At 41.0% G+C, this 19555-nt stretch overlaps 1 protein-coding gene across 4 annotated transcripts in view; it reads left to right on the forward strand.

Annotated features, from left to right (window-relative positions):
* The first annotated feature begins 2202 nt into the window (after positions 1-2202).
* The window catches only part of USP32 (ubiquitin specific peptidase 32), a 241596-nt gene continuing 224243 nt past the window's right edge, over positions 2203-19555 (forward strand). For 3 of the 4 annotated variants that reach the window (XR_004269707.1, XR_004269708.1, XM_032280742.1), the window contains exon 1: positions 2203-2550. Coding sequence is in view for 2 of the 4 variants with exons in the window: in XM_032280742.1 (XP_032136633.1) it covers positions 2493-2550 (58 nt within the window). In the remaining 2 variants the exon portion in view is untranslated. The remainder of the gene's footprint in view (positions 2551-19555) is intronic. The other variant, XM_032280743.1, reaches the window with a different exon arrangement.

Consider the following 19555-nt stretch of genomic DNA (forward strand, 5'->3'; position numbering starts at 1 on the left):
ACTCTAGTCCCATCTTTCAAGTGGGGTAAGTGCCACAAACAGATCCATTAATTTGCTCCCAACTCCACTGCAAATCAAGTGGGTAAACACCCAAGCCTATCCCTTGCATAGCAAGGCCATCTATAGGTACTAATTGTTTAGGACAGTAATAATGCATAGTATATGTTGCAATTGAACTCTTGAGGGTTTTTTCCCGTCACAGCTGGGCCCTTCCGTAAGATTCACTTCCCATTAATTACCATAATCTAACTTGGAACTTGGACTCTGCAGGCTGAAGATGACTGAGGTGTTTTGTCTGATGTCTGTCTATACCGAGCTAATGACCTGGAAATTAAAGGCTTTGAAATTTATTCTCAACTCCCTGATTCATGGTGCTTCAGTCATGCAGCTAATCTGAGGTCTTAAAATTAACTGGCTCACAGTGGACTGGAAAGGGCAGCGCTGTGACTAATGCCACGCTGCTGATCTGGTTTGCCAGGAAAGGTGAGCAGAAAAAACCCACAATATTTACCGGGCGCAGTAGCTCACGCCTGTTATCCTAGCATTTCGGGAGGCCGAGGCGGTCGGATCACCTGAGGTCGGGAGTTTGAGACCAACCTGACCAACGTGGAGAAACTCCATCTCTACTAAAAATACAAAAATTAGCTGGGTGTGGTGGCATGCGCCTGTAATCCCAGCTACTCAGGAGGCTGAGGCAGGAGAATCACTTGAACCCGGGAGGCGGAGGTGGCAGTGAGCCGATATCGCGCCATTGCACTCTAGCCTGGCACCTGACAAGAGCGAAAATCCGTCTCAAAAAAAGAAAAACACAGAATATTACCTTGTTTCTCTAGCAGGGTATATTAGAATCTGTTGGTTTTAGGACCTAATAACTTTCCCTGGCCCTAAATCACCTAACGCACCTTGAGTGTAATCCAATCCAAATGGTTACTTTTCAATATTGCTTTCTTTTCCAGAAGCTTTATTCTGTGATTGTAAGTTGTAAACAAACTAAATAATTCCACTGTACATATATATCCCATTTGGTTTCTCCATTTATGGCTCTAGGTGTATTCACCTTTTGGCTCTCGTGAATAATGAATGCTATTCGAAACACGGGCGCACCAACAGCTGTTCCCATCCCTGCTTTCCATTCTTTGGCAAACGGAGAGGTGGACTGGGAGAGCAGACACGTGCTGCCACGCCATGAACCTGGAAGGCACGACGCCAAGTGAAATAAGCCAGTCACGGAAGAGAAAGGTTGCAGAGTTCCACTCAGAGGAAATACTTGAGTAGTGAAATTGGGAGAATAGGACGGGGGTTGCCACCGACCAGTGGGAGGGCGAATGGGAAGTTACCGTTTAATAGACACACTTTTGCAAGATGAAAAACGGTGGGAAATGGGACGTGGCAATGGATGCCCAGTAACGTCAATGTTCTGAATGCCACTGAACTCACTTAGAAATGGTGAAAATGGTACATTTTGTTACGTATATTTTACCATAGATTAAAAAAAAGAAACCCAAACGACTCCACTCAAGCCTTGTAGCCCTCATGTTTCTGGGGGAGAAAATCTGGGAGAGGATAAGCCTTTTGCACAGCGCTTTCCAGAGAATGCGTACAAGAGGCAGGCTCAGGCAGAGAAGGTGCGCCGGGCGGGCTAGCAGACCCGAAAAGGCAGATCCACTTCGTTACAAGGTTCACTTTCCTCAGGGCTCTCCCGCTAGGAGTGAGCATTCTTTCGTCACAGGAACGCCTTGAGATTCTCCTTTCCTTTCACAACGCCCTCCCTGTCAAAGACGTCCCTAACGTTGGGAGTTCCCTGCCTGCCCACTCCTTTTTCTCCTGAGCCGCATGCCGCATTCCTCAGAACCCGGTTCCCTAAGATTGCGCGATCTTCCACGTTGGGTCCCGGCCACTGCCACACTAAGTCTGCAGCCCGGACCACCCCTCCACCCCCAGCAAAGAGCGCGAGAACGTGTGGGCGGGCGGGGTCGTCCTCAAGCGCCCCGGAAGTCCCCGCCCCCTGCCGCCGGCGGAGGCGCCCGGGCGGGCCGCGCGGCTTGGATTGGCTAGAAGTTGGGATGATGCGTTACGTGCGGCGATGCGTCCCCCTCCCCACCGCTCCTGCGCGCGGTTAGCGTGGGGCGGGGCGGAGCGTGCGGCCCTGGGCGGCCATTACCCGGAACAGACCCAGGCCTCGGGTCCCGTGACCCTCGGCGGGGCTGGCGGGAGGGGGCGGGGGAGGGAAGAGGGCGTGAGGAGGGAGGAGAGAGAAGGGCGGAGTAGGAGGGAGGGAAAGGGGGGCGGGGTGGAAGCGGGTCACGTGATCCACCATGGAGGCGGTGGCGGCGACCGGGAGGAGCCGCCGGGGCAGAAGCCGCACTTGTTAGTGTGGGGGGAGGTGGGGGTGGGGGACGCCGACACCGTCACCCAGGGACGCCGAGGAGAAGGCGGGAGGGGGGTGGGGGCGAGATCAGGCTCCGACCCCCGGCCGAGGGGATGTGGGGAGCATGGGCGCCAAGGAGTCACGGATCGGATTCCTCAGCTACGAGGAGGCGCTGAGGAGAGGTGAGGGGGGAGGGGTCTGGGCGAGCTGCCTGGGAGGCCGGCGACGGGCAGCCCGGAGGGTGGGTGACCAGGAAGGAGAGGGGAGGTTGAGGGCGTGGGGCGCCTGAGGCGGAAGGGAAAGGCGGCAGACCACGGGGAGTGTGATGGGGGAGAGAGATCGGGTGGGAAGCAGCGTTTGGGAATTGGGACCGTATGGAAAGGGGCGAAGCTTGCCCTGAGAGAGGGGGATCGGGCGCTGGCAGGGCAGTGCCTGTGCTCCCTGGTGGCGTTGTTATCTTGGATGTGTCCAGAGAAGTCCTCTCCCCGTTTTCTTGGGCGGCTCCAGCCCTTTCAGCCCCCCTCATCCTTCACTGCCATTTTTCTCCTATCATTCCTTCATAAAAACCTCCAACAACATCTTAACTGCGTTCCTAACAGCTTTAGCTGGAAGGGGGCGAGGAGGCGGCTGCAAAGCGCTTCTTTCTGCTACTGGAAGCCCCTTGCTATCTGGGGAGTCCTTCCCTTTTCCGAGGGCCTATGCCAGTCTCTTGGGGACTGTGGCTGTTCACTCCTGCCACCCTTCACCGTTTGAGCAGCTGACTTTGATAACAACGACCTGAAATGAAGTTGTGTTTGAGGTGAGATGAAACTGGACAGCTGGCTTTGCCACCAGACCTTGTGTTAGGTTTCATCTCCTCCGACGTTGACCAGAGCCTTTGACTGCAGTTGATTCCCAGTTCTCGTTCCATCCCTCTCCATGAAATGGCACTGGGAAGTCCAGCATTCTGATATTGTATCAAAGCTCCCTTTAGAGACTGGTCTAGCTGCCAGTCCCGGCCTGCTGCTTATTGGATGTGAGGCACAGTATATTGTTGGCAGCCCCAGCCCTCTGCGACTCACTGATACCTCTGTCCATGATCACTAAAGCACACGTTAACTGGAAGTGTATGTTGCATAGTTTATGGCCGGAATGTCTTAATTTTTCATGACTGGGATTTCAGTGTGTGTAGATCTGTGCATGCTTGTATTTCTTTTAGACATTTAATGGATATTCTTGGTAAGAAGTAAAAAAACATTAAGAAGATTAGGAGCTAGGTATTATGTTAACAGGTTTCCAAGTCAAGAAATCAGCCATGCCCCAGGTGGTTTTTTAGTAGCTAAGGATATAAAATGAAAATTATATTAAAAGACGGGTATTCAAAATGAGGCAGGAGAAGTGAACTCTTGTTCGTATATAGGAAGAAGAGGGATAAGTTCAGTTGGCCATCACCTGACAGTAAGATACAGAATTTAGATGTATAGGTGGTGGTGGATTTACCAGAATAACACAAATATGCCTTTTATGTCTGTCTTTTTTTCCCACCCCTGTGGAACAGTATAATGATTGTTTTTATGGACAATCTCACTTGAACTTTTTTTCTCTGCCCCAATATGAGAAATATTCCAAATTCTTGATGTGTTTCCAGCCCTAGTAGGCTAGTCATTTCCGGGATGCTGTTGAGCCTGACAGGTCTGGCCTCAATTAGGCAATGGCTCTCTACAAGGCGTGAAAGAGGACATTAGTCAAACTGATTTACAGCTGCAAGGTTTAGAAGTGTTTCTTAAGTTTGAGGGTGTGAATACCAGTGATGTACCTGGCATTGGAAATTCTAAAATTAAACTTTTATCCAACTCTAGCCTGTTTAATCTCTTATCAAACTAAGATTGTACGTTTGTAAATACAAATGAAGTTAATTGCATTTTAAACTGATCTGACTGGAACGTTTTTGTTCAGTTTCTTATACAGTGTCTGGCTGTTGAATTTCAAAACATTTGAAGAGGTAGTGAAATATTTGTTAGGAGCTTATTTGTAACTATTGGAATGAATTTACATTTTACCAGTTTGCTTTAGAGGAAAATTAAAGCAAAAGAGAACAGCAGGTTGATAAAATTGTATTTCTAAATGTAAAACAGAAGCCCCCTTTCTTTGATAGCTCTTTAAACATGCTACTGTTTAGTAAATGTCAGACTGTAATATAGAATTTAAGTAAGACTACAGAAAGAGTTTATGAAGCTTCTGATAGAGCTAAAAGTGGCTTGGAACCTCTTGGGCGCTTAAGTAATTGCTAAAACCTGCATCCATTGGTTTCATTTACTTGTTTATATTGTATAAAATGAATGGGGGTAGGGGTAGATAGGATTTGACAAACACTCATTACTTCAGTGTGTGCAAAACAAACTTGATAAAACTACTGAAATACTTGTCTCCTTGGCTTTACTTAAAATTGTTGAACACTAAATAATGCCTAGCTCTAATTAAGGTAGTATTAAAAAAATAGGCATATGTTACCATATACAAACATGGAATTGCAGGCAGTTTACCTTGCAAAGTGGGGCCTTGGAAACGAAGTGTTAATGACAGATAACACTTACTGGACCTGAGTGGAAGGGCAGTCTCGTGACTTCAGTTATATTTGAGAAGCACCTAGAAATTAGGAAGATTGATTTTTGCACACTCTTTTAGCTAGACTGTCAGTTGTCTAAACCTTAATATTTTCTGAAAGTGTGCATTTAAACACTTAAGGAGATGTATTAGTGGTAGTTCCTATTTTTTGTCTTGAATCTTAAATTTCTTGAGTAGAATACAAGGAAAGCCTTGACTCTTGTTTATATTGCATGTGTTTTCTAAGGAAGTTTACCTGTTGTATTTCATGGATACCGGAAATTTGAGCAGCATGTTCATCTTGTTTTCACCTCGTTGTTGCATCTAAGTTTGTGGCGTGTGTATTCTTAAAAATATATTTTAAATGCTTGGAATACGACATTCAAAAAACGTTCAGTGAAAGATAAGTTGCATTTTAGATTGTTTTAGAACTGTAAGACATCTTAAAAATCTTTACCAGGCTAGGTGCGGTGGCTCATGCCTGCAATCCCAGCACTTTGGGAGGCTGAGGCAGGTGGATCATGAGGTCAGGAGTTCAAGACCAGCCTGGCCAATATGGTGAAACCCTATCTCTACGAAAAATTAGCTGGGCGTGGTGGCTCATGTCTGTAGTCCCAGCTGCTTGAGAGGCTGAGACAGGAGATTCGCTTGAACCTGGGAGGCGGAGGTTGCAGTGAGCTGAGATCATACCACTGCACTCCATCCTAGGCAACAGAGCAAGACTCCAGTTTTTTAATTCTGTCTTCTCTGCTCCTCTCTGCCTCCTTTCATCTTTCTGGAAACAAGATTGTAAGGTGGTGTGTGTGTGTATGTGTGTGTGTAAGAATTGGCTGAATTAAAATGATTCTTAACTTTTAAATTGTAGTGATAAAATATAGTGGGTTTTAAATTGTAGTGGTAAAATATAGTGGGTGAATTTCTTCTAATCCCTTTCTTTAAAATCTGGCATTTATATGCACTAAGTAGCTGGATGATGAACTATGGTGTGTCAGAAAGTTAGGTTATGGATTCACATTTTTAAATGTCCTTTTGCTCATTAATTCAGCAGATTTTTACAAATGGCTGGCTATGAATTAGGCACTAAGGAAATGGATAACCAAGACCCCTCTCTCTAGGATCATATAGCTTGAGTCAGTGATCTCCACTAAGTGTATGTAGACAGTCCCCAACTTGCGATTTGACTTTACGATGGTGCCAAAGCTATAGCTTTCACTAGAAACCATATTTCGGGACAGTATTCAATAAATTACATGAGATTTTCAACACATTATTGTGTTCGATTATTTTGTCCAACAGCATTACTATTTTAAGTGTTCTAAGCATGTTTAAGCTAGGCTAAGTTATGATGTTCAGTAAATTTGGTGTATTAAATACGTTTTTGATTTAATGATATTTTCAACTTATGATGGGTTTATTGGGAGGTAATCTCATTGTAAGTCAAGGAATGTCTATTTGTATCAAAGAATGTAAGCCTATTCATAGAGGATAGGAATGAAATATTAGAAATTCTGTTTATAGATCTAACTTGTGTATTTTTAATAATGCACATAATATGTTCAAAAGTAGTATTTATTATTAAAAGTAGCATGTTATTTATAAATGATTAGCTTATGGTATATTAAATGCTGCAGTGCTATAAGACAAAGTGCTATGGAAATAGTAAGTGCCTCTAGCACTGTGCTCATTTTATAGTATGCTCAATAATTGTGTGTTAAAGAATTTAATTTCCTAGTCACTTATAGGTTATTGTGTTTGCTAGTGGAATAATTAAGCATGCAACAGTTGGCAATACTAGTTCTTTTCATCTTACTTATCCATCAAATCTAAGGCACTTTAAAACATTGACTCCCAACTAAGATTTTGTTCACCAATTTCTCAGTATTTATCTTAAAATTTCATTAGATTTATACTACCTATGATGTGATGTTAACTGGTTTAGCATAGCGTATCATTCTATACACGGAAATTGAATTTCACAGTCAGTACCTTCTGGAATGCAGTATTTATCTCCCTTATTGAAGCACACTTGTTTGCCTTCCTATGAATTTGTAAAATTCACCAGTGAACTTTCTAGCATTAGTTTGGAATTGTCACTTTTGGTTAAGCCTTTCAAAAGTGTTCCTAGCCGGATCTTACTATTTGTAAAGGAGAAAAATGGGGCAGTTTTAAATTAGTCTGCTTATATGTAGTCACCTGAGAGGTTGCAAAGGTGCTGTTTTCACTAATCTCACTGTTTCACTAATTTCACTGTTTTCACCTCACTAATCTTCAGTTCATAAGTTTGACATGTCACTGACAAAGAGGAGCTAAATATATTGATGAACCCTGGATTTTGGGCGATGAGCAAAATGAGGTGATGTCACTTGTTGGTTAGTGAGCTCCCCATTTACCAAACTGGACAGCTGCTGTTTGTTTTTTTCTTGTTCATTGTCTCCCTTTGTGCTTAGTGAGACTTTACAGTGACAGCACTCAGGGTTGCCTTCCAGAAAGATGTGTAAGTAAGTTAGAGATGGGTTGGTGATGCCCAACCAATAGCCAGCCATATTTTCTCAGGATGAGAAAAGGAAGATTTTTGGCACTTGATTATATGCTTGAATCACAGGAAAAGTTAGAGAAGTGATTATTATTTTTGCTGTCACTATAGAAAAATCTGTTTTTGCAGCACTAGAGTAATGCTGAGAGTTTGAATTAGAAGCTTTAATGTTAAACAGCTGCAGTGGTGGAGGGATTTTTATTTATGAACTAAAAGTTAGTAGTTGGATGGTGTACTGAGAAGATTAAGGTGGGACTGACGGTTCTTTTGATACTCTATCCAGGAAACATTGCTTCTCCTTGAGCTTGTTTATGCTTCTGCTTTTGCTTTTTGGGCCTCATGACATTTGTGTTTAAGTTGAGCAATTTCATGTCTTTTCTGCATTCCAATAAGTCCTTTCATTTAATAATGAAGTCTTGGAAGTTAGAGGTATGTAGTTAATTATTGACATAAAAACCTGATAAAAACTAGTTCTTTCTGTTTCTTTTGTGTTATGTGTGTGTGTTATGCAGCAATAGAAGAGAATTTACTTTTATAGTCAGATCTATCCTAAGACATGTCTATTCAAAGATGGCTAGTATTCAAGGCCTTTCCTTAACACCCCTCTTTATTAGGGATTAGTAATCATTAACATAAGACTCTTAAATTTATTTTTATTGACTAGGCATGGTGGTTCATCCCTGTAATCCCAGCGCTTTGGGAGGATGAGGTGGGCGAATCACCTGAGGTCGGGAGTTTGAGACCAGCCTGACCAACATGGAGAAGCCCTATCTCTGCAAAACAAACAAATAATTATTGAAATTTATTTATTTATTTATTTTTGAGACGGAGTTTTGCTCTTGTTACCCAGGCTGGAGTGCAATGGCGCAATCTTGGCTCACCGCAACCTCCGCCTCCTGGGTTCAGGCAATTCTCCTGTCTCAGCCTCCTGAGTCGCTGGGATTACAGGCACGTGCCACCATGCCCAGCTAATTTTTTGTATTTTTAGTAGACACAAGGTTTCACCATGTTGACCAGGATGGTCTCGATCTCTTGACCTCGTGATCCACCTGCCTCGGCCTCCCAAAGTGCTGGGATTACAGGCTTGAGCCACTGCGCCCGGCCTTGAAATTTATTTTATTTATGTATTTATTTTTGAGACAGAGTCTTGCTCTGCCACCCAGGTTGGAGTGTAGTGGCACAATCTTGGCTCACTGCAACCTCTGCCTCCTGGTTCAAGTGATTCTCTTGCCTCCAACTCCCAAGTAGCTGGGACTATAGGCGTGTGCCACCACATCTGGCTAATTTTTATATTTTTTAGTAGAGATGGGGTTTCGCCATGTTTTCCAGGCTGGTCTCGAACTTCTGGCCTCAAGTGATCCTCCTGCCTCCCAAAGTGTTGGAATTATAGGCGTGAGCCACCGTGCCCAGCCAGGCTCTTTGTTTTAGGGAATTCTTTTTTTCTCCCGTAGATGGAGTTTTGCTCCTGTTTCCCAGACTGGAGTGCAATGGCGTGATCTTGGCTCATGGCATCCTCCACCTCCTGGGTTCAAGCAATTCTGCCTCAGCCTCCCGAGTAGCTGGGATTATAGGGATCTGCCACCATGCTCGGCTAATTTTTGTTTTTTTTTAGGAGATGGGGTTTCTCCATGTTGATCAGGCTGGTCTTGAACTCCCTACCTCAGATGATCTGCCTGCCTTGGCCTCCCAAAGTGCTGGGATTACAGGCGTGAGCCACCACACCCGGCCTAGGGAGTTCTTAAGCTCATCACTATCTTGTGAATAAGGTTCAGGAAAACTGATGTTTTGAACCTTGCCTATAATATGTTTCTTGGGGTACTAGATATTGGACTGCATTGAAAGCAAAACTGTGCCAAAATGAGATTTTACAGAGAAAGCTTTGCAATGTCTCTTTCATTTCTGTAAAGAAGCTAGGTTGGAGGCCGGGCGCGGTGGCTCACGCCTGTAATCCCAGCACTTTGGGAGGCCGAGGCGGGTGGATCACGAGGTCAAAAGATCGAGACCATCCTGGTCAACGCGGTGAAACCCCGTCTCTACTAAAAAAACTACAAAAAAAATTAGCTGGGCATGGTGGCGCGTGCCTGTAATCCCAGCTACTCAGGAGGCTGAGGCAGGAGAATTGCCTGAACCCAGGAGGCGGAAGTTGCGGTGAGCCGAGATCGCGCCATTGCACTCCAGCCTGGGTAACAAGAGTGAAACTCCGTCTCAAAAAAAAAAAAAAAGAAGCTAGGTTGTCCCAGCATCTTACCTTTGTGGGAAAAGCCTTTTAATGTTTGCTATGGTTGCCTTTTGGTAATGACTTGTGAAAGCGTCTGGAGAGATTCCATATGGAAAGGATTCTTCTATCAAGATAGGTCTTCTCTAGTCTTTCCCATGACAGCAAATGGCATCACTATTTGCTAAACTGAAAAATTTAGAGACATCCTCAGTTCCTTTCTTTCTCTCACGTTCTGACCATGTCTTCTTATTTCCAGTTAGAATCTGTCACCAAGTCCTATTAGTTTGGTATTTAATTTAGTCTTTTAGCTTCTGCTTAATTGCCTCCTCTTTAGTCCCCGCTGCCACCGTCTTTTGCTTCAAGACACTGTGCAGTAGTTTCCTAGTTTCACACAGTCAATGTACTCTTAAAATCCAGATCAGATCTTGTTATTCCTCTCTTTAAAGTTTATAATTAATTTTAAAAAATGTAGTCTTTATAATGGTCTACAAGGCTGTAAGTAATTTGGTTCCTGCTTGAAACTCCAACCTCAACTGTAGTAATTTACCTCTTGCCTCCTATACACTAGCTACACTAGCCATCTGTTTGTTCTTAGAACCTATTCTGGCTTGCAGCCTTTGCATTTGCCACTTTTTCTCATCCTGGAAAGCCTATTTACAAATTTTTACATGTCTGGATCATTCTCATATCTGATGCCCACAGCTCAGATGGCCTCAAGGAGGCCTTCTTTTATCACCTCATATGAAGTGGTATTTGTCTTTAACTATTGTGCAATATTCTGAACAGCTTGTATACAGACTCTATCATAATATGTAATTATCATGTTTATTGTCTGGTCTGTTGCCGAATCACCAGTGTCAGGATAGGTGCAGTACCTAATGTATTTTAAGTGCTCAGTAACTATTGGATATCTGGATGAATGTATAAATAATGGAGAGCTTGCATGTTTATAAGGTCGGGGGGGTAAAAAATAAAGACGGATTGAGTTATATTAAATGTATCCACCTCAAAATTTATTTAACTTTCAGCAGCTTTTAAAATGTTTGTGCTTAAAGTTTTAAATGATAGTTAAAAATAAGCAGTCTTAAATGTAGCATGTAGTTTTGTCTGTTTAGTTCAAATACTTGAAGCTGATAATAAATTCCTAAGAGATTAGTATGGGAGTAAGTACTGTACTTATGAACACTTGAGAATTTTTTTTTGTTATATATAAAATTTAATAGTTTTGTTCATGAAATAATCATTTTTATATGATGATCTTCATGCACTTTTCGTTTATGATGACAGGTATTATCCTACTGCCATATATGAAGTTAGAGTTGGACAGTTATTTGCCTAAAGTGTTAAACAGAGTTAAATAAAATTCAACATTCAGAGCTCTCTCATTAATTCTAAATAATCCGGGTGATTTTAAATTAAATTTTATGATTAACTTTTTTTTTTTGGCCTAAGACTTTTTTTCTCTTATGTTCCAGACTAATACTTCCCCCTCTTCTATTTTGAGTCTTTTGGTTTTTGTTTTTATTACAATGGTATATGAAGATAGTTTAGAATCAGCTGGTAATACAGAGCTTGTTAATGAAGATAGTACTGTTAGCTGGGCATGGTGGTTCAGGCCTCCTGAATAGTGGGGACTACAGGTATGCACCACCACATCTGGCTAATTTTTTTTTTTAATTTTGCAGAGATGAAGCCTCACTATGTTGCCCAGGCTGGTTAACAAGCCTGGCCTGGCCTTAGGCCTCAAGCCTCCCAAAGCGTTGGGATCATAGGCATGCGCCACTGTGCTGGCTGGTGGAGGTGTCTGAGAGAACTTGACATCTGGGCTTGGTTTTGACAGATAAGCATCTGGCAAGGCAGGTATTTCAAGGGGGATGATACATGCCAGTTTGTTGGTGAGCTTGTATTTCACTATGCCAGCCTCTGGAAATAAAAATCATACTGGCCCTAATTTCAAGACTTCTCTGTGCAGCAAAACCCTGACAAGATTATTATAAATAGTAATTAAAATCCTGACAAGATTATTATAAATAATAATAATATAATATAATATTATATAATAATTATAATATATTATATAATAATTATATTAATTCTGTGCATCTTTGCTGCACAAAAAAGATGCATAAAATTTGGTCTTAAAAATGAGTTTACCATGCACACATACACACAAAAAAGGTAAATACTGCATTACTCTCTATATATGAGGTTCAAAAATAAGCAAAACTAATTTATGGTGATAGAATAGTGATGCCCTCTAAGGGTTGGTATTGACTGGGAGAGAACAGGAGAGAACCTACTGGAGGCCTGGAAATGTTCTGTATCTTGATTTTGCATGGTAATTCCTTGGATGCATGCCTAAAAATTCAGTCAGGCTATATAGTAAGATTTGTGCACTTTACACCTGTAGTCCCCACTATTCGGAGGCCTGAATCACTTTGTACTATTTTCATAACAAGCCCTGTATTACCATCTGATTTTAAACTATGGTATATACCATTGTGATAAAAACAAAAACCAAAAGACAAAAAAAAGCCGGGGAGCATTATAATAAGTAATCGGGGAGATAAGAGGGGGAACCTGTGGAGAAGCAGAGCATTTGAAGATCTAGAAAGCAACATGTGGAAGAGCACACAGTGTTCAGGCAGGGACGATATCATAGAAGCTACTAGGGCTTGCCATGCTGAAATGACTTGACTTCAGACCCAAGGGCATAGCTACCTTCCACTGAAGAACACCTGAGTAAAATGACTAGAAGTACATTTCAAAGATATTCTATTGGAAATATAAAGAATGAACTGGAGGAGTAGGAGGCAAATAGTCCTAGGAACAGATGAAGACTTTTTTTTTTTTTTTTTTTTTGAGGCAGGGTCTCCCTCTGTCACACTAGCTGGAGTGCAGTTGTGCGATCATTGCTTGCTGAAGCCTCTACTTCCTGGGCTCATGTAATCCATCTCAGCCTCCCAAGTATCTGGGATTTCGGATAAGCACCACCACACCTGGCAATTTTTAAATTTTTTTGTAGTTACGGGAATCTCACTGTTGTTTGACTGGTGGGTCTCAAATTCCTGGACTTAGGCAATCCTCCAACCTTGACCTCTCAAAGTGCTTTGATTACAGGTGTGGGCTACAGTGCCTGGCCTTATTAAAATGTTGACTTAATAAATGGGGCTACCTAGTACTGTCCTTTCTCCTTTACTTAAAGGAGAATGCTGACAGAATACAACTAGTAGTAATAATCTGGTAAATTGTACTTTCTACAGAGTAAATTTAGTTTGTTTCATGACATTTATGCAAATATTCAAATGTTTCAGGAATGTAGACATTTAAAATTTGGGTTATAAATAATGCCTCCTGGCTTTAAAATTATCTGAATCCATGAAGCAATGAGTAGTAAATATAAAGGCAAAATGAAACACAGCTTTATATGCAAGAACAAGCACAAATTTCTAATTTGTGTTATAATTTGGGTGCCCATCTGGTTTTGAAGGTGAGCCTTGGTTAAATTGGCTCTGAGACATTTCTCTCAAACGGCGAATGCATAGTTGGTAGATATGAATAGGGGACATTGGAAAGTCATGTCAAAATCTTATGCAATTTTTGGAGCCTTTTTTCTCTCCTGTAATTTATATAATTTGACACGTATTCCTATGTAAAATATTTAACCTCATCTCTACGATAAGCATTATGTGGGCTAATTAGTTTCTCTTGTTATTTCATATTTCTGTGATTTATCTGGAATGACTTTTTTTATGCCACCCAGGCTGGAGTGCAGTGGCACACTCACTGCTCTTGCAGCCCCAATCTCTCAGGCTCAAACAATCCTCCCATTTCAGCTTCCTTAGTAGCTGGGACTATAGGTGTACGCCACCATGCCCCACTAATTTTTGTATTTTTTTTAGAGAATGGGGTTTTGGTATGTTGCCCAGGCAGGCCTTGAACTCCTGAACTCAAGAGATCCCCCACCTCGTTCCTCCCTAAGTGCTGGGATTACAGACATGAGCCACCACATCCAGCCTTTTTTTTTTTTTTTTTTACCACCTATTATTCCGAGATCAGATGGGATCAGGCATGTTCAGGTTGGTATGGCCATAGATTGCTTTTATCTAGTCTAATGATTTTGTATTGTACAATGTGTTGGAAAGGCAAGATGAAGTTAGATTAGGAAGGGTTCATTCTCATTCAATTCTGTCTATTCTTTTGGACTTCACCTAAATCTTACCTTCTTTGGAGCTTTTCTGAACTTACTTAGCTCCTTTGAATTCTTACATTTGGATCCTTTGTATATGAGTATTTTTACATACATACGTACATACATAAAACATATTTTATGTATATTAATTTACTCTCACAACTAGATTGAAAACTGCTTGAAGAGGAACCTTTTTTAAAAACCACATTGCACTGTTTTAAGCACAAATAGGCGTTTAGCATATGCTTGATGATTGAGAGAACCATATGGTTACAGTCATTGGTTTGTCTATAAGATTGTGATATGTTGCTATTTAAAAATCAATAGTTATTTTTTATTTAGTTTTCTTTTAAGCCATAACCTTTTGCTTTCATTTATGTGTCTTCTGAATGTTAAGTAACATGTGGCTCACATTTCAAACTCCCAATTTGGAAGTTTATAGCAATGTGACTGAAGTTTATAATTACAGGTCTCAGAGAACTAAACTACACAGCAGTTCTCTCTGTGTTAGAAGAATTTATCAGAAGATAGACAATTGTAGGTTGTACTGTAATTTAGAAGACTTTTGCTCATCTTATGTATTTGTTTCAGTTTGAGAATTTCAAAATGCCCCCAAAATGCCTTTTCTTCTCTAGTGCGTCTTATGATCCTGGCAGGGATAAGGTAAACTGAAAGGGTAGACTTTTTCTGTTTGTCTTAGTATCCTGAGTCCCTATATATGGGATGTAGTAGATAGTTTGTGCATTTCTCTATGTGAGTGAAGTCAAAATACTACAGGTGGATGTTTCAGCTTTTCAAAGTTTTCACATTTACTAAGTCTTTCACAGTTATCTCCTACTAGTTAAAAAACTATTTGTCTTAATTTATGCTTGTGCTACTTTGACGTTTGCGTTGCTATAAAACCTTTACTAAAAGGTATATTTTTCTAATATATACCTTTTAGTATATAAAAATTTAAAAATATTTTTCTAATATTTTTGCTTTGAGAAAGCAACAAATTTACTAAATTATGATTTCTGACTGTAATAGGAATATGGCTTAGTCATGATCAGTATTGTATTTTCAACTATGTCTTATTAGGATTATCGTAAAAGACTTTCAAAATAGTTCATGTGAATTTTTGTCAGATCTTCACAAACTTAGATATGTACATAGCTCTCCCCTACCTTCCCCTGACTTTGCTGATTTATTTTATTTTTATTGTGGTAATATATATAACATGCCATTTACCATTTGAACTATTTAAAAAAATGTGCAATTAGTGGCATGAAGTACATTCACACTGTTGTATAACCATCACCACTATCCACTTCTAGAACTTGTTCATCATCCCAAACAAATTCGGTATCCCTTTTTCCCCAGCTCCTGGTAACCTCTATTCTACTTTCTGTTTTTATGAATTTGCCTATTCTAGATACTTCATGTAAATAGAATCATACAATATTTGACCTTTCCTGTCTTACTTCACTTAGGATAATGTTTTCAAGGTTTATCTATGTTGCAGTATGTAATAAAATTTCATTTCTTTTTTTGGCTGGATAATTTGTATATACTACATCTTGTTTGTACATCCATCTGTTGATGGGACATATTTGGGTTGTTTCCACCTTTTGGCTATTGTGAATAATGTTGCTATATACATTGGTGTGCAAATATCTGTTTGAGTCCGCTTTCAATTCTTTGGAGTATAAACCTAGGAATGGAATTGCTGGGTTATATGGTAATTCTATCTTTAACTTTTTGAGGAACAGCTAAACTGGTTTCCACAGCTTCTGTACCATTTTATATTCCTACCAGCAATGCCAAAGTGCTCCTTATATTTTCTCCATATTTTATCCAATACTTGTTATTTTCCATTTTCTTCCCATTAATAACCATCCTAATGGGTATGACATGGTGTCATTATGATTCTGATTTTTAGTTCCCTGATGGCTAGTGCTAATGAGCATCTTTTTATGTGCTGTTGTTCATTTGTTTGTCTTTTTTGGAGAAATATCTATTCAAGTTCTTTGACCATGATGTGTGCTTTTTTGTTGTTGAGTTGTAGTTCTTTATCCATTCTGGATATTATTCTCAAATTGGATATATGATTTGCAAATATTTTCTCCTAGATATTTCTGTGAGTTGCAGATACATTAATATCTATGAGTTGTCTTTCATGGTCTTGATAGGATCTTCGAATGTCCAAAAGTTTTTAATTTTGATGAAATTACATATGTAGTTTTGAACTTAAACAGTGTTATGGATTGTGCAGGGGATACAACCACAAAATTCTAATGGATTGACCCCATAGCTGCAGAAAACCAGAGTAGAAAGAATCCTACCCTCAAAACCCAAAAGACCTTCCCAGATAGAGTCCTTTGAAAATAACTTTCCAAATTATTCACACAGCCTGTGGGTAAATTAAGAGTAAATGATATCTGCAACAGTGCTGCTCATGATGAAAGCACAGAAGAGTCAACTATATTATCAAATCTTAGCTGGAATGGCAAATCAGGAAATACTTATTAGCAAACATTAATAAAAGGTTGTCCTTTATTATTGTAAGCATGTACACAGATGACAGCAGGTCATCTACCATAAGAATGAGAAATGCCTTGTATCTTTTTTTTTTTTTTTTTGTGTGTGAAATGGAGTTTCACTCTTATTACCCAGGCTGGAGTGCAATGGTGCAATCTCGGCTCACCGCAACCTCTGCCTCCTGAGTTCAGGCAATTCTCCTGCCTCAACCTCCTGAGTAGCTGGGATTACAGGCACGCGCGACCATGCCCAGCTAATGTTTTATATTTTTAGTAGAGATGGGGTTTCACCATGTTGACCAGGATGGTCTCGATCTCTTGACCTCGTGATCCACCCACCTCAGCCTCCCAAAGTGCTGGGATTACAGGCTTGAGCCACCGCGACCAGCGAAATGCCTTGTATCTTTATGAATTCTGAAATTTAACCTTTCTTAATCCAGTTGCTGTAAGAGCCTAGGGTTTATTTGTAATGTGTGTTATTGGAGTAGAGACTATTTGAAGGTTAAGGGGGTATCTAGTGATGCAAATGACATTTATATGTTTTTAAATCTTCTGCTTTTCTAGGCACTTTTTAAATGAAATATTATATTTTTAAACTTTAAAAAATATTTTTATTATTTTTTGTAGAGATGGGGTCTCGCTGTGTTGCTCAGGCTGGTCTCAAATTCTTGGCCTCAAGATATCCTCCTGCCTTGGCCTAGAGTGCTGGGATTATAGGCATAAACCACTGTGCCTGGCCTAAACTTTTTAAAGACTTTATTTCTGGAGGCAGGTTCTCAAAAGATATCCTATCTTAATGGGCATATATATAGAGAGAGCAGTAGGTGAGTTTAAGGGGGATGTAAATATTGGCTAAAAGTTTTTTTTATGGTATGTAGTCTCTCAAATATAGCCTTTTGCATATCAAAAGTTTATTCTGGCAATGTTCTTTGTGCATTTTTATTTGATGTGTCAGCCATTCATCTAATAACTCTTCCGGAAGATTTTATCTCTGGGCAGTGGCATTTTATAACTTCATATATGGAAGAAAACTTTTATCACAGACTGACAACTGATATGCCAACGTATTAGTATGAAAAATGTTTCCCTAAATTCAGACTGGGTGTGGTGGCTCAACCTGTGATCCCAGCATTTTGGGAAGCAGAGGTGGGCGGGTCTCTTGAGGTCAGGAGTTGAAGACCAGCCTCACCAACATAGTGAAACCTTGTTTTTACTAAAAATACAAAAATTAGCTGGGCGTGGTGGCAGGCATCTGTAATCTCAGCTACTCGGGAGGCTGAGGCAGGAGAATTGCTTGAACCTGAGAGGTGAAGGTTGCAGTGAGCCAAGATTGCATCACTGCACTCCAGCCTGGGCAACAGAGTGAGACTCCATCTCAATTACAAAGAAAAAGGAAAGAAAAAATTTTCCCCAAATTCGAAAGTTGTTTCATTGAGTGGCTTTGTTTGATAATTAATACTTTAATATTGTATTAAACATTAATGTTTATTGTTATTATTTTAAAAAATCAGCTTCCTTGGGTTGAAGAAACATTAATGTTTAATATTAAGCTATTATTGTAGCTTAGTGTAGTTATAATAAGATACTTTATGGAAGAAGTTAGATTTTCTTATCTTAGAAATTGTTACCTTTCGGCCGGGCGCGGTGGCTCAAGCCTGTAATCCCAGCACTTTGGGAGGCCGAGGCGGGTGGATCACGAGGTCAAGAGATCGAGACCATGCTGGTCAACATGGTGAAACCCCGTCTCTACTAAAACTACAAAAAATTAGCTGGGCATGGTGGCGCGTGCCTGTAATCCCAGCTACTCAGGAGGCTGAGGCAGGAGAATTGCCTGAACCCAGGAGGCGGAGGTTGCGGTGAGCCGAGATCGCGCCATTGCACTCCAGCCTGGGTAACAAGAGCGAAACTCCGTCTCTAAAAAAAAAAAAAAAAAAAAAAGAAATTGTTACCTTTCATAAAATATTTTATATATAAATACGTGATATATATGATAATTAGATATAAAAATAAAAAGATCATAGTTGGGCTCAGTGGCTCACATTTATAATTCCAGCTCCTTGGGAAGCTTAGACTGGAGGATTTCTTGAGCCCAGGAATTTGAGGTTGCAGTGAGCTATGATTGTGCCACTGAAGTCCAGTCAGGTTGACAGAGTGAGACCCCATAAAAACTAAAAAATATTAGGTTATAACTGGCAAAAGACTGGAGTGACAGTTAAAATGCAGTGAATATTTTGACTACTGTTTTTTGATTATATACATAGGTAGAGAGGAATTTTTCTGTCTTTCCAAATTAATTTAGAAATTAAAGATTTGGTGAGCATGGTGGCCTATGCCTGCAATCCCAGCACTTTGAGAGGCTGAGGCGGGCAGATCACCTGAGATCAAGAGTTCGAGATCAGCCTGGCCAACATGGTGAAACCTTGTCTCTACTAAAAATACAGAAAAAATAGCTGGGCGTGCTGGCCTATACCTGTAGTCCCAGCTACGGAGGGGAGGCTGAGGCAGCAGAATCGCTTGAACCCAGGAGGCGGAAGTTACAGTGAGATAAGATGCGCCATTGCGCTCTGGGCGACAGAGGGAGACTATCTCAAACAAAATAGATCAGAATTAGTATTTACTTTTTCACTTTTTTCCTTTTTTTTTTTTGAGATGGAGTTTCTTTCTTGTTGCCCAGGCTGGAGTGCAGTGGCACATTCTCGGCTCACAGCAACTTCCACCTCCAAGGTTCAGGCGATTCTCCTGCCTCAGCCTCCTGAGTAGCTGGGATTACTGGCGCGTACCACCACACCTGGTTAATTTTTTGTATTTTTAGTAGAGACGGAGTTTCATCACGTTGGCCAGGCTGGTCTCCAGTTCCTGACCTCAGGTGATCCACCTGCCTTGGCCTCCCAAAGTGCTAGGATTACAGACGTGAGCCACTGCGCCCGGCCAATTCCTGGAGTGCAATGGTGCGATCTCGACTAACTGCGACTTCCGCCTCGCGGGTTCAAACCATTCTCCTGGCTCAGCCTCCGGAATAGCTGGGACTACAGGCACACGCTGCCATGCCTGGTCAATTTTTTGTATTTTTTAGTAGAGATAGGGTTTCACCATGTTGCCCAGGCTAGTCTTGAACTCCTGAACTCAGGCAATCCGCCTGCTT

Source organism: Sapajus apella, unplaced genomic scaffold (genome assembly GCF_009761245.1).
Source record: "Sapajus apella isolate SASKATOON/1434 unplaced genomic scaffold, GSC_monkey_1.0 scaffold12, whole genome shotgun sequence".
In the NCBI taxonomy this organism is placed as follows: Eukaryota; Metazoa; Chordata; class Mammalia; order Primates; family Cebidae; genus Sapajus; species Sapajus apella.